The 13,130-nt window shown below is 57.6% G+C and overlaps 1 protein-coding gene across 1 annotated transcript in view; it reads left to right on the top strand.

Moving 5' to 3' along the window:
* Positions 1-13,130, top strand: part of KDM4B (lysine demethylase 4B) — a 121,136-nt gene that overhangs the window by 75,806 nt on the left and 32,200 nt on the right. Inside the window, 1 exon segment of the mRNA XM_070793049.1 lies at positions 515-652. Coding sequence (XP_070649150.1) covers positions 515-652 — 138 coding nt within the window.

Genomic DNA, 13,130 nt, shown 5'->3' with positions numbered 1-13,130 from the left:
CTTACACGTGTCCTGAGCTCCCAGGGCTCTGAGCTTCCCCAGAGCTGACCGGCCCAACTTGCCAGTCCTGTTGCCGTGTGGGAACATCTCACAGTGGACAGGAGGTGTGATAACCACCTGCCTCCAAAGCAGAAGCCGCCCCCCATCCCAAACAGAAAGCACCTAGAATCCTAGCGCTGCAACTCACCTGTCTGAGAGTCCAGACTGTCCCCTTGGGCCCGGTGGGGCCTCTGAGCGGTGGGGCTGGTAGCAGCCACCCCAGCCGCTCGCCTCACCTGCTCTACCAGCTCCATGAGAACCAGGCTGCAGCCTGTAGAACCTTGGCCTTTCACCTGGCCAACTCCGTTGGCTCCTGAAGTCAGGTCCCCACGTCTGGTGGGACGTCCTGGAGCCCACATCCCCCTGCTGGGCCCCTCAGTGGCTCCTGGTGGCTTTGCTGCCAGCCTGTGATGCCCCGTGTCGGGCGTTTCTTCTGGCCGGGCCTCATCCCTCACCTGTCGCCCTTCCTCCCCAGATCACACAGGAGGCGGGGGAGTTCATGATCACGTTCCCCTACGGCTACCATGCTGGCTTCAACCATGGATTCAACTGCGCCGAGTCCACCAACTTTGCCACACTGCGGTGGATCGATTACGGCAAGGTGGCCACCCAGGTGAGTGCACGCTGGCCCCTGACCTGCTCCCCCAGCCCAGGGCCTAGATGACAGCCACTTATATTCAGGCTGGGGCTCAGGCTCTCCATCAGGGTCTGTTTCTGGATCCTCAGCAAACGTGTCCTCAGCTCATTCCTCACTTGGAGGGAAGAGGGCATGGGCAGGTCAGGTGGTGTGCAGCAGCCGGGGCCTGGCCAGGCCTGGCTCAGGGCTCCCTCTGTCCTGGCAGGCCCAGGTACGCCCCCACCATCTGGGGGCCAGGGAAAGTTTGTTCCGTGTTAGTTGACTCTTGAGGGGCCTCTTGGTCAGGTGCAGGGTTTGCTCCAGCCCCAGAGCCTATCTTTACCAGTCTGCAGTGTGTGTGTGTGCGCGCACGTATGTGTGAGTGCACATGCAAGAGAGAGCAGAGCCCTGGCAGGGCAGGCCCTGTGCTCGAGCCCAAGGGCTTCCTGCTGCCTCGTCGTCCTCAGTGGTCACTCAGAGCCCAGGAGCCTCATTTGTTTTCCGCAGTACTTTGCCGACCTGCCCCCAGAGTGATGATAATCAGCCTGCAGACCTGACGCTTGACCCGAGTGCTTGTTCTCAGCTTCTTTTTCCCCCCACATGCACCCATCTGTGGTTCTGATGGGCAGCTCAGTGGGGCTCGGGGCCCCACAGTGGCATGTCCAGGGAGCAGCTGGATAGTGGGCAGGTCCCTGGGAAGGGGAGGCCGCTAGGAGGGCTGTTGGGTATGCAGCAGGCCCAGCCCTTCCTTGGCAGCTGGGACCAGTGACCTTCCTCCCAGGACTGGCACCACGACCACCCTGAGGAAGCCAGTGAGCTCTACCCATCCGGCTGGGCTCTGGCTGAGCAGCCCCGGCTCTCAGGCTTCAGCTGCTTTAACCTTTTCTCTCCAGCATAGAAAGGGGCCCAGCTGTGCACACGTCTCACTCTGGCGCTGAGCGCAAGGAGCAGGAGAGGCCCCTCCTGCATGGGCCTATTCAGTGAAATGGGGGTGCCTCCTACTTGCCTCCTCAGCAGAGCCCTGGGGGTCTTCCATGGAATCACTCAGCTGTTCAGAGTCAGGGCCTAGGGTTAGGGAGCATGGTGGGTTTCTCCCAGACATGGAAGTGGGGGTGGTGTGGACCAGGAGAACCCCGAGTCCAGATCGTGGTTTGGTCAGCCCACCCCTGACCCCAGATCTTTGCAGAAGAGGGTCTAGGCTGTGACTGTTGGGCATCATGGCCTGGAGATATGGCCCAATGGGGAGGGAAGTTGGCATCCAGGTGCAGCATGTGGCAAAGAGCAGGAAGGCCCAGACTGAGGGTTCTCAGGGTGTTCACAGACTGGAGCTTGGGAGTAGACAGGGTTAAATGAGATCCATTCTGAAAGGGAACATGTGTTTCATTTCATGTTTGAATGGGGTGAAAGATTGTATGTGCTTAGTCACTCAGTAGTGCCCAGCTCTGCAACCCCATGCACTATAGCCTTCCAGGCTCCTGTGTCCATGGGATTCTCCGGTCAAGCAATCTGGAGTGGGTGGCCATTTTCTCCTCCAGGGGATCTTCCCAACCCAGGGTCAAACCTGCGTCTCCTGTGTCTCCTGCATTGCAGGTGGATTCTTTACCCACTGAGCTATTGGGGAAGAGGGTGAAAGACTAAGAAAATTAAGCTCTGGGGGTGGCCTTGTGGCACATCTCTGCTACACAGCGCGGTCTAGACGGGTTGGCGGTCTAGATGGGTTGGCTCATCTCTGTTTTTCTAATGATCTCTCTCTCTCTAACTTTGCTGTGTCAGTGCAGTTGAGAAAGGAAACAGGCTTTGCAGCCAGGAAGACTGGAGAGGCGCCCCAGGATGTGAAGCATTGGGCTTTTAGACTTAATTCAGAAAATCGTGGTGAGAGTGTCTTTGGCAGAGAGTCCAACTTGGCTAAAAGAGGAGAAATGGGGACGTCAGGATTGTCCGCTTAGATCCAGAGGAATAATTACACCTCCCGGGGCGTGTTCGCATTGTCGCCGAGCATTCCACGTGTGCAGGGCCGCCTGGCCGCAGCGGGCACTGGATTGAGTTGTCAGCCTAGCGGGGGCTTGTCCTGGAGGCACTGTTGGAGCCAACCCTGCTGCGGAGCCAGTGGGGACCGCCTGGATATTAAAAGCAATTTTGGGTTCAGCCATGTGTTCACAAACAAGTGACATCTGGGAGGTACAGCCTGAGATGGGGCTCCACGCTTACACTGCCGGGCGGCGTAGCGTGAAATTACTGAACCAGTGTGGTGCTCTGAGCCGGCCCAGGGTTCCAGGGGCCTGGCAGCTGGGGTAGGGCCCCTGCAGGAGTGGCCACTAGTCCTGGGGTGCCCATCCGTGGCCACCTGATGTCAGCTCCTGGGCTGTTCGGTGGTGACCCTCCGAGCTCCACTGCCCTGTAACTAGTCCAGGCTGGAGAGGCTGCCTGGGCGCTTGGCCTCGCAGATGACAAGCTGAGGTATCAGGGGCAAAGGACTGTTCAGATTCCGTGGTGCTAGGGCTATGGATTTAAGGGAGGGGGTGGGTGGGGTAGAGGGGCAGCCAGAGCCCCCTTCCCACTGAGCTGGGGCCTCTCCTTGCAGCCTGAGTGCCTGCCCCCCTAATCTGTGTCCCCTTCTAGCACATTCCTCAGACACAGCCCAGGGGGAGAACGTCCCCTTCCCAGGTTCTAGAGACCTCTTTACTTGCTGGTTCATTAGCTTCTCAGGCTCCCACTGAACCCCCCACTCCCCTCATCGACCCATTTCTGTCATTTTCTCTGTTGACACATGAAATGCTAAATGCCCGGGCTCGCCAGCCTGTGTGAACTTCAGGTGTGCCTGTTCTTTCTTCCAGATCAGCGTCAGCAAACGGGGCCCACAGACAAAACCTGGCTGGTTGACTGTTTTTGGTACTGTCTGCAAACAGAGCTATGCTTAGATGTCTTTGTTCTTCTTGCCATGTCACGTGGCATGCGGGATCTTAGTTTCCCAAACCAGGGATTGAACCTGCGCCCCCTGCAGTGGAAGCTCAGAGTCTCAACCATTGAACCTCCAGGGGAGTGCTGAGTGTTAGGTTTTTAAAGAGGTGGGGGAAAAGAAAATCGAAAGAAGTTATATGTGACACATGCAACTGGATGAAACTCACATTTCACATTGATAAAGTTTTTTAAATTAATTTATGTATTTGGCTGTGCTAGGTCTTAGTTGCAGGATGTTTCCCTGATTAGGGATTGAACCCAGGCCTCCTGCCTTGGGAGCTCGGAGTCTCAACCACTGGACCATCAGGGAAGTCCCGATAATAGAGTTTTATTGGCACAGGTACACCCGCTCATTGGCATGCTGTGCAGGGGCTGCTTGCATTCGTGTGTGGAGCTGAGTAGTCCTAACAGGACCATCTCACCTGCAAAGTGGAAAATATTTGCTGTTGGCTCTTGTCGGGAGTTTGCAGTCCCTGGTCTAAAGAATCAATTTTGTGGACACCCTGGCTCCAGGCAGTCAAGGCTGAAGGGTCCCCCTCACTCTTTCCTCCACAGCCCCCAGGGTCTGTGGCATCAGAGGGGCTGTTCCCTCCAACACGTTGGCCCCCAGCTGCTGCCTCATTGATTTTAACCAAGGAAAATTTATACCCATGACTGGGGGACTGGGTGGACTATGGAATATTATGCGGCCACAAAATTAGGTTCACTGTTTACTGACATGGAAAAATGCGCACGGCATTTTGGGTGGAGAAACTAGGTTTTGGATCATGAATATGTAATCCCATCATCCCATCATGTGTGTGTGTTGGGGCGAGGAAACTTACCAAATGTTGATCAATGTTAGCTCCATGGGGTAGAATTTGAGGACTCAGCAGGGCCTGGTATCAGAGCCAGCAGCGGCCAGTCCTGCCTCAGGTCACGTGCTGCTGCTTTGGTCTTGAGCTATCCCTTTCCCTTGACCTCCTCCCCAAGCTCTGCAACCCCGCTCCTGCAGCTCCGTCTCTCTCTCCAGCTTTCCTGATGGATCTTGCCTGCATCAAGCTCTGATTCTGGGCCTCATGACCGGGCCTGGCTGCCCCCTTCAGGCAGGTGTCCAGGGCTTGCCTGGGGCTGCAGGGGCCACCTCCACAGGCCTGTGCTCCGTTTCCAAGAACAGAATTCCCCAGGCAGGCGTTGTAGTGGGATTACCAACCGGGAAGATGAGAGGGCTGCTCCGTCTTCACTGCAGAAAATGAAGTGTGCACACATCAGCCTTTTAGGTCTGAGCTCAAATTAGTCCTACAAGGCTGCACGCCACATTGGATTAGCTGCGCGGTCTCGTTGTTCCCGCGGTGGGTGGCACTGGGTGAAGCCTGACAAGGGCCTCCTGCCTCCACCGAGGGCGCCCCACAAGGCGCAGGAGTTGACTTCGGATTAAACAGAGCAAGAGAGATTTAGAACCCAGCTTGAACACTGGGAGCCCCACACGCTTAGCTGGTTTTCCGCCCATTGTCTGGGCCGCCGCCTGGCAGCGCTCAGCCTCCAGGCAAGTCTGCTCCCCAGCAAGATGTCTGCTGAGAGTGGAGGGTGGGAAGACCTGGCCCCCACATCCCCCCACTTCTGGATCTGGGTTGGGGGGCCTCCCCTAAAAGCCCCCACCTGGGCTACCTCGAACTTCACTGCTGTGAAATGTGAACCAAATTGTCCCCATTGTTCCAAGGATGCCTGACTTCTGTTTGGTGACACTGCGCCTGCTCTGGGTGATTAACCCAGAGCCCCTCCCCACAAGGGGAGGAGACAGAATAGGGGGAGGTGGGGGCGGGCAGAGGAGGGCCTAGGACAGAGCCACGTCTGTCCCACCCAGACGGACAGATGCTTCTCTGGCCCACCCACATCCGAGGTGCTGGCCTGGGCACCACTGCGCCTCCCTGGCTCCCTGATTTTTGGAGTTGTGGTGGCCAGTGCTCAGGGTTTGCGGTCAATTGCCATATAAAATATGCTTCCCTCCTCCTGAGCCTCCCCCAGGCTTCCTGTCACTCTGTCCCTGCAGCAGCTTGAAGCCCGTCCCCCGCCATATCCTGCCCTGGGAACTCAGGAGGCACACAGCAGTGTGGGGAGGAATGGAGCGGAGAGCACGGCCCCGCTCTACCTCCCTGCCCACTGTGGCTTTAACGCTGACCATCTAGAACAGGTGCGACCTGATGTGGAAGGAGGGGTCTCAGGCAGGGTCTCCCTGCGTTACTGTGACCTTGGGTGGGGGGTGGCGGGGAGCTCCCTCCTCCCCCCAATCGTGACCTGATGTCCCCTGGGCAGGGGTGAGAGCCTGGTCTGGAGAGAGGGTCGGGGGCAGTTGTCTTGCCATCTTTTCCATTGTCACCACCCCACCCCCACAGACCACTTGGACACTTTTGTCTCTGCCCATCGTGAGGTTCTGACTCCGTGGGTACACCCCATGTCTTTTCAGAGGGAAGCCTTTCTGCCCCTGAGAAGGAGTCTTCTCCCCTGGGGACTGTGTGCCCCCATGAGGACACTCCCAAGGATGGGTCTGGGGAGCAGCCTTGGAGGCAGAGAGAGACACCCCCACCAGCTCATATGCAGGCAGGACTTCTACCAGCCCGGGGTTCAGAGCCCACCTGTCACCCCTGCCCCACTCTCTGCTACTGTGTCTGGGGGGCTGGTGGGGGACATACATGCCCCAAGGCCCTCCGAGACAGCTTTGCAGCTGAGAAGCCTTCTGTTTGTCTTCTGGGGAAGTCCTTGCAAAGAATCACAAACGCATTGTAGCTGCAGCCCCTCCCCCAGGGAGCATGCCAGTCTGTTGCGTCCCCTCTGCTCCCCTGGCTTGTGTTCATTCTGGGGGCCCCCGCCTTAAGCCCAGAGCCCCCCTCCCCCACTCCTGTCTGCAGCCCCCCACCTCCCGCCCAGCCGCCTGGGGTTGTCGCCTGGGTTACAGGCAGCTGTGTTCAGGCTCCCCACTCAGAGGGTGGCCCTAGAGACACACACTGAGTGCTCTTGGGCTGGCCTCTCTGGAGGCTGCCCGCTCCTCACGGTGCCACTTCAGCCGCTGTTCCCCTGGTGGGTTGCCAGCGCTGAGTGGTCCCCACCAGCAAGCACATGACCACATGGCTCTGGCCCGGGTGCTGGCCGCTGCAGACTTGCTCACCCCACTGGGCCTGCTGCCCCTTGTCCTCATGGTTTGGCTGCGTTTTCCCATGAGAACTGGGAGCTTGTGATTCAGATCCACGGACAAGAGTTTCTGCCCCTCAGCACTGTGAATTGCAGGACTGCACCATCTGTGGGCCGTCCCTCCCCTGTCCCCACCCACTCAGTGCCAGGAACCCCTCAGTGTGACAACCACAGGCATCCCAGATATCACCCAGTGTCCGTCCCCTAGGGCGATTGGATCCCCCGTGTGACAGCCATGGGCCAGCGGGGCTCCTCAGGGGGGCATCTTTGCCCTGCCGAGGTATCTACCCCGTATTGCCCAGAGATGCTGCTGGAGGGTCTGCTGTGGGAGAAGTGGCCGCATCTGGCCCAGGGAAAGCGTAGAGGCCTTTCTTAGGTCAGGCTGTGGTCTGGGTCAGGGGACTTCATGGGCACACCAGCACCCGGACCTTTCTACTGTCCTGCTGTGGACAGAATTTGGTTCTTGGCCATGATCAACACTGCGACTTGGGTTGGCGAGGTTTCTACAGAGGGTAGGTGGGCTGGCTCCCCTTGGAACCTGGAGAACAGAGGGAGAGAAGTCCACCGGGTGTCCTCCTCACCAGAGGGGCTGTGGGTGAAGGGCTGCGGTAATGGAAGAGCTGAGGGGCTAGTGGGGTCCTCAGCCGGAACACCACTGGGAAGCATGGCCCAGAGCGCCTGGTTTATCAGCATCTGGGTAGAGAGGGAGGAAGGAAAGCGATGACAAACCTGGACAGCATATTAAAAAGCAGAGACATTGCTTTGCCCACAAAGGTACGTCTAGTCAAAGCTGTGGTTTTTCCAGTAGTCGTGTATAGATGTGAGAATTGGACCATAGTAAAAAATGAGCACCAAAGAACTGATGCTTTTGAACTGTGGTGCTGGAGAAGGCTCTAGAGTGTCCCTTGGACTGCAAGATCAAACCAGTCCATCCTAAAGGAAATCAGTCTTGAATATTCATTGGAAGGACTGATGTTGAAGCTGAAGCTCCAATGCTTTGGCTTTGGCCACCTGATATGAAGAGCTAACTCACTAGAAAAGATCCTGATGCTGGCAAAGACTGAAGGCAGGAGAAGGAAATGACAGAGGATGAGATGGTTGTATGGCATCACTGACTCCACGGACATGAGTTTGAGCAACCTCTGGGAGTTGGTGATGGACAGGGAAGCCTGGTGTGCTGCAGTCCATGGGGTTGCCAAGAGTTGGACCCGACTGAGTGACTGAACTGAACTGAGAAGGGGAGAGGGGTGGGGACCCTCACAGGAGGACCAGCTGCCAGGCTGCAGCCACAGTGCTACACGGATGAGGCTTTTCTGTGTGGAGGAGGAAAGAGAGTGACTTTGTGGAGGGGGTAGCATCCTGGGGGGGGGGGGGGGTCAAAGGTTTGACCTATGACCTTGCCCAGCCCCCAGGAAGCAGCCTCCCCAGCAGGAGCCCTGCACCTAATGGTTTTGTTTATGAAGCGCTTCCGAGGGCTTCCAGTGGATTTCCTAATGAACTGGTTTGTTATCCCATCTCCTGCTGCAGCGTGTGGGTGATTACATCTGAAACAGGGGGCCAGGCTTCGAGCTGGCCTGGCAGATGCCAGCTCCTCAGCGGGGGATCTTCCGCGTCCCTGCGTGTTTAACGCTTTGTGGGCTGACGTGCCCCCTGCCCCCACCCTGGGATTGTTCCCTCGGAAGCATGTGTGTTGCTCCCCTGTCTGCATCTGCTCAGCAGCAGTCACCCTGCAAATCCTGGGAGACAGGAAAAAGCTGCACAGAGAGGGACACGGATGGGGGACAGGACGCGTGGGATGCTCAGACTCCGGGAGACCACAACAGGCACGATGTGGGGGACAGGCAGCATCAGCCAGCAGGGGCTTCTGGAGGAGGGAATGTTCAAGACCCTGGCCCTGTCACATCTGCATCTCAGACTTCTGGCCTCCAGGGCTGGGCAGGGACAACATCCTGTGGCTTTCAGGCCCTCTCCCCTGTTGATGGCACTCTGTGACATGAATACACCAGAGTCTTGAACGCTTCCATCCACCAGAGGAGCAGGGATGTGACCCAAGTCCTCTGAGGATGCTGCCAGCCCTGCCCAGACTGGAGCAGGGCTTCTCCAACAAGGGGTGGAGGGCCGGTCACCCCCAGCAGAGATGCTGCAGGGTGTGTGCATTCCTAGGGATCAGGTGCCAGTGGGCCCCCAGTTGCCTAGTTCCTGGCCCCTGGTGGGGGGGGCAGGTGCCCCACAGGAGCTTCTTGTAGGGAGTACAGTGACTCTTCATAGAGTGCCCCCGGGGTCCTTCCCACCCGCTTCCTACAGCACAGAGGGGTCTTACCCTCAGTGGGAGAGCTCTGGCTTCCTGCCCCTGCTACAGCCCCAGACCCCATCCTCTGCCTCCACGAGTTGGGGCATTTGTGTACCTGGAGTCGGGGGTGACTGTGAGTATTAGTGGCTGCCCAGGTCCTTCTCCCTTGGAGATGCCTTCTGCAGCTCAGAGGCTGAGGGAACCCTGAACTGAGGGCAGACACCCCAAGGTCGGGAGGGCCGTAGGGATGTGAGGGGGGGTTTCTATCAGAATAGGAGCTTTGAATACTGTGGACTTAACACGTGGAGTAAAGAAAGTAGAACGGAAAGGAAAAAGCAGGTCACATCCGTCAGGAGACAAGGAGATGGTTGCCGTTAGCAAAGAGTCTGCCAAGTGAGGGAAGTTAATAGTCACCGTGGCCAGGGCTGTGTTAACTCAGTGCCTGTGGGTTCTGAACCACGTGGCAGGAAACTGGAGATGGCCTGATGCCCACGTGCGGATGGGCCGTCCATCCAGGCACCGAAACACTGCACCCCGAGAGGATTGAGGGGCTGGTCGCGTGTTCCATTCTAGGGGGAGGCACGTGGGAACGGTGGTGGGCGGGTCTTCTCTGGGAGGACAGGATGCCTCTGGCTTGTGTGGGGATGCAGGGGATATGCCTGGAAGGAGGAAGTGGGAACTTTGGGGTTGGGGATGGAGTGGGGTCGGGGAGCGGAGCAGGGCTGAGTGTCTGCTGCCCTCTGTTCCTCAGACTCTGTACCCTGTGAGGGGCTGGCTGTTCCCCCAGTGCGTCCTGAGCTGCATCTCTGTGCAGCTCTGGGCTCTCCGTGTGGGGGCAGGGCCGGGGAGGGGCGCATTGGTGAACACCTGCCAGGAGACGGGAGCCCTCAGTCTCCTCTGGTGAGGATCCACCTGAATCCTGGGCCCCTGCATTCTTTAGATCTCAGGCCTCAGGGCCCAAATGGTTTGGTCCAATGCGTGGCTTCACGGTTGGTTTTTGTGTGTTTGTTCCCCAGAGGCCCCCAGCTTGAGATGAATACAGAGCCCCTGGCAGTGCCTTCAGGGGGTCTTGTCTGAAGTCCTGACCAGGGAGACCCACAGACGGGGGGCCTCAGGGTCACCAGGAACAGGCTGGGGTCAGGGAGTGTCTCACGTGAGGGCGGGGTCAGCGGAAACCCCTCTCCTGGCTGTGGGGCTTGACATGAGGGCAGAGTTTCCTTTTGTGCTGAGGTGTTAAATGAAGGTCTGGCTTTCAGTAGGTTTTTCATTTGATCTTTCATTACACTTTCCCAAAGCACGTCGTTTTATATGATTTCAGTTTTGCTGGGGATTATTACAGTTTGTAAAGCGTAATTCCTTAGGCATTGAGAATGCAGTAGCAGGCTGGGGAACCAGACAGAGAGCAGCCAAGATGCCTTTCACGGTACAGATGAATGGGAGGAAGGGGGCCTGGAGGGGAGAGGTCCAGAGGAAGAGGAGGGAGTGTTGGAGGGGTCTTCTTTTAGGATCAGGATGCCCCAGTACTGGGAGCTTTGCTTAGTGATCCCATTTCCAACCCTGACGGCATGAGCCCGAGGAGAGGATCTGCAGCCTCGTGCCGTCACGGTTGGAAATGAGATCACTAAGCAAAGCTCCCAGTACTGGGGCATCCTGACCCTAAAACAAGATCCTTGTCTCCAAGGCAAGCCAGTGCCACCCTCCCAAGGAAGGTGCAGGCCGCATATCTGAGCTTGTGGGATGTTGCTTTCTGATGCCTTCTTTACATTTAGCAAAACGCCTGCTGAGGGGACCCCGGATTCAGTGGGACCCACTCCAGCACTGTCAGTGGCTGGGCATGTCTTGGGAAGCCCTGGGGAAGAGTAGGATGCCAGGGTGCTGGAAGGAACCCACACTCCCTTTCTCTGTGGACACCCTGCTCTGACCTTACACTGGAAGTAGGCATCCTCCGGGGACTTCGGAGAAAGGAGCAGAGCAGAAATGTTTTGAGACTTTCTGCCTCTGAAAATAGAGAACAAACAAAAAGGGCAGAAAAACAGCACAGTGGAAAGGCTGACCCTGGGGTCTGAGGCACTTTCCCAGGAGTTGCTGCTGAGGACAGGGCTGATGGTTTGGCTGGGTGTGGAGTCTCTGTGGGCGATGGTTTCCTCCAGAACTTGGAGGTCTGACTCACGCGTGGTTTTTGTTCTCTACCGTGGCAGAAAGCCAGCTGCTCTTCCAGTCCCCCATCCTGGGTGGGTGGCAGGTGTTTCTCCATTCTAGAAACTTCTTGAATCCTCTTTGTGTTCTGAAGTTTCTTTATTACGTCCTTTTGGTACACCATGCAGCCCTAGGCACACGTCTTAAGAATCCCTTAGCTGTGGTTTCAGGAGAGCAGGAAATGGCTCTTTTAGACCCCAACCATCTGGCCATGGTACTGGCCTCCTCCTGCCCGGCAGCCATGGATGTGGGATGGCTCGAGGGAGAGCTTCATGGGCTTGGAAGGGACAGCAGTTGGAGTTGGACCTTGTCAAGGATCAAGGCCAGAGATGATTAAGGGTGGACGGAGGAATGGAATGGGGGCCCCCGCTCCCCTCTCTCCACTGAGGCCTGGCTTTACTTGGGCCCTGCAGCTCAGGACGAAGAGCTTCCTTCCCCAGAGGAACCGGGAGTCCCCAGGAGGCACCACTGCTCCATGCCCTCCATGTGGGGCACCCCTCCTTCTCTGCCTGGATAGCTCATGCCAAGCGCTGCTGGACCCCAGGGGCCATCCTCTCTAATCCACACAACAATTCTCATTTCTGTTTTTTCAAGCTATGGAGAGAAAAAAAAAGTCTATTTGTGCTGCTTGGCTTCCTGCTCTGATCACCAGAGGCAGACCTCTGCTCTGCCCGTTTGCTCATTGTCCTCAAACTCGGCTGTAGGCCCTGCGGGACCCAGGCACTCATGTCACTGCTCTGATGCGGCAGTCTTCTGACGTGGGTGACAACCCCCCTGCCCCAGCTGGGCACTTGGAGCAGGCCCAGGGCCCCTGAACTCCACGGTTGTAACTCTCACCATTTGTCATTTGGAAGTGACAGGCGTGTGTCTTGTTGAGCCTCTGGCAGGTGCTGTCAAGACTCGGCCTTCTGTACAAGGCTGTGATGGGGTCAAGCTGTGGGGTAGGGGGTTCACGTAGGTGGGTGCTTCCATGGCAGGAGGCGCCCTGTGGGGGCACCCTGTGTGGGGAACAGCCCAGGCCCCAGTGGCTAGGGTGCTGCTCTGTGTGGAAACCCTGATGCCCCTGAATCCTCCCTGCCCACTTCCTTCCCAGCCCCTCTGTCCCCTCCCCTCCCCCATTCACCCCCTTCTCTTTCTGAATCCCTTCCTTCTGCAGAACTGAAGCAGGCTGGCCACATGTACACTGGGGTCCTTGGGGACCCTGGCGAGTCCCTGGGGCTCAGTAACTGGGGGGAGGGGGAGGAGGCAGAAGGAGCCCCCCTACCCCCCGCCAGGGCCTTGAAAAGGCAGAGAGTGCCCAGAACTGGAGGGGCTGGACTGGAAGAGCGCACAGCGGGCTCCTGGTCCTCCAGCCAAGGGGGTAGCTCAGCTGGACCTCGGGGGGTGTGGCCCGTCTTGGCCCTGAGTTCCTGCCCCCCTCCGCAGGTATTTAAGGAAGTTTCTCCCCATCTCCCTGGAAGTGCTGCAGGGCCAGGCCTGTCGCTGGGCTGCGGGGCACAGCCATTTAGCCTGAGTAGTAAGGAGGGCATGACGGTTCCAATGTGGGAGCTGAAAGTGGGAAACCATTTTGCTCTGGGACTTTATGGCTTCAATTGCCAAATCTAAGATCAGAGCCTGTCTTTTTAAACATCCAAACCTCAGGAAGCTGAAGCGTTGGAATGTGCTTGTCAGACTGTTCTGAAGCTCCAGGAAGGTTCCTGTCTGTCCTGCTCTGAGGTGAGAGGGAGCCAAGCCTGGACCCGAGGCCTCGTCCTAGATGCTTCTCTGAGGCGTGACTAGAACGTGACTGCTGGTGGGTGCAGCGTGTTAGGGTGGATTCAGTAAGAAAAGGGACCCACCTGCACACCCACCAGCATGAGAAAGAGA

The sequence above is a fragment of the Bos indicus genome, chromosome 7 (assembly GCF_029378745.1).
Source record: "Bos indicus isolate NIAB-ARS_2022 breed Sahiwal x Tharparkar chromosome 7, NIAB-ARS_B.indTharparkar_mat_pri_1.0, whole genome shotgun sequence".
Taxonomy (NCBI): domain Eukaryota; kingdom Metazoa; phylum Chordata; class Mammalia; order Artiodactyla; family Bovidae; genus Bos; species Bos indicus.
Note: the sequence above shows the minus strand (reverse complement) of the source record. Positions and strands in the feature narration are given on the sequence as shown.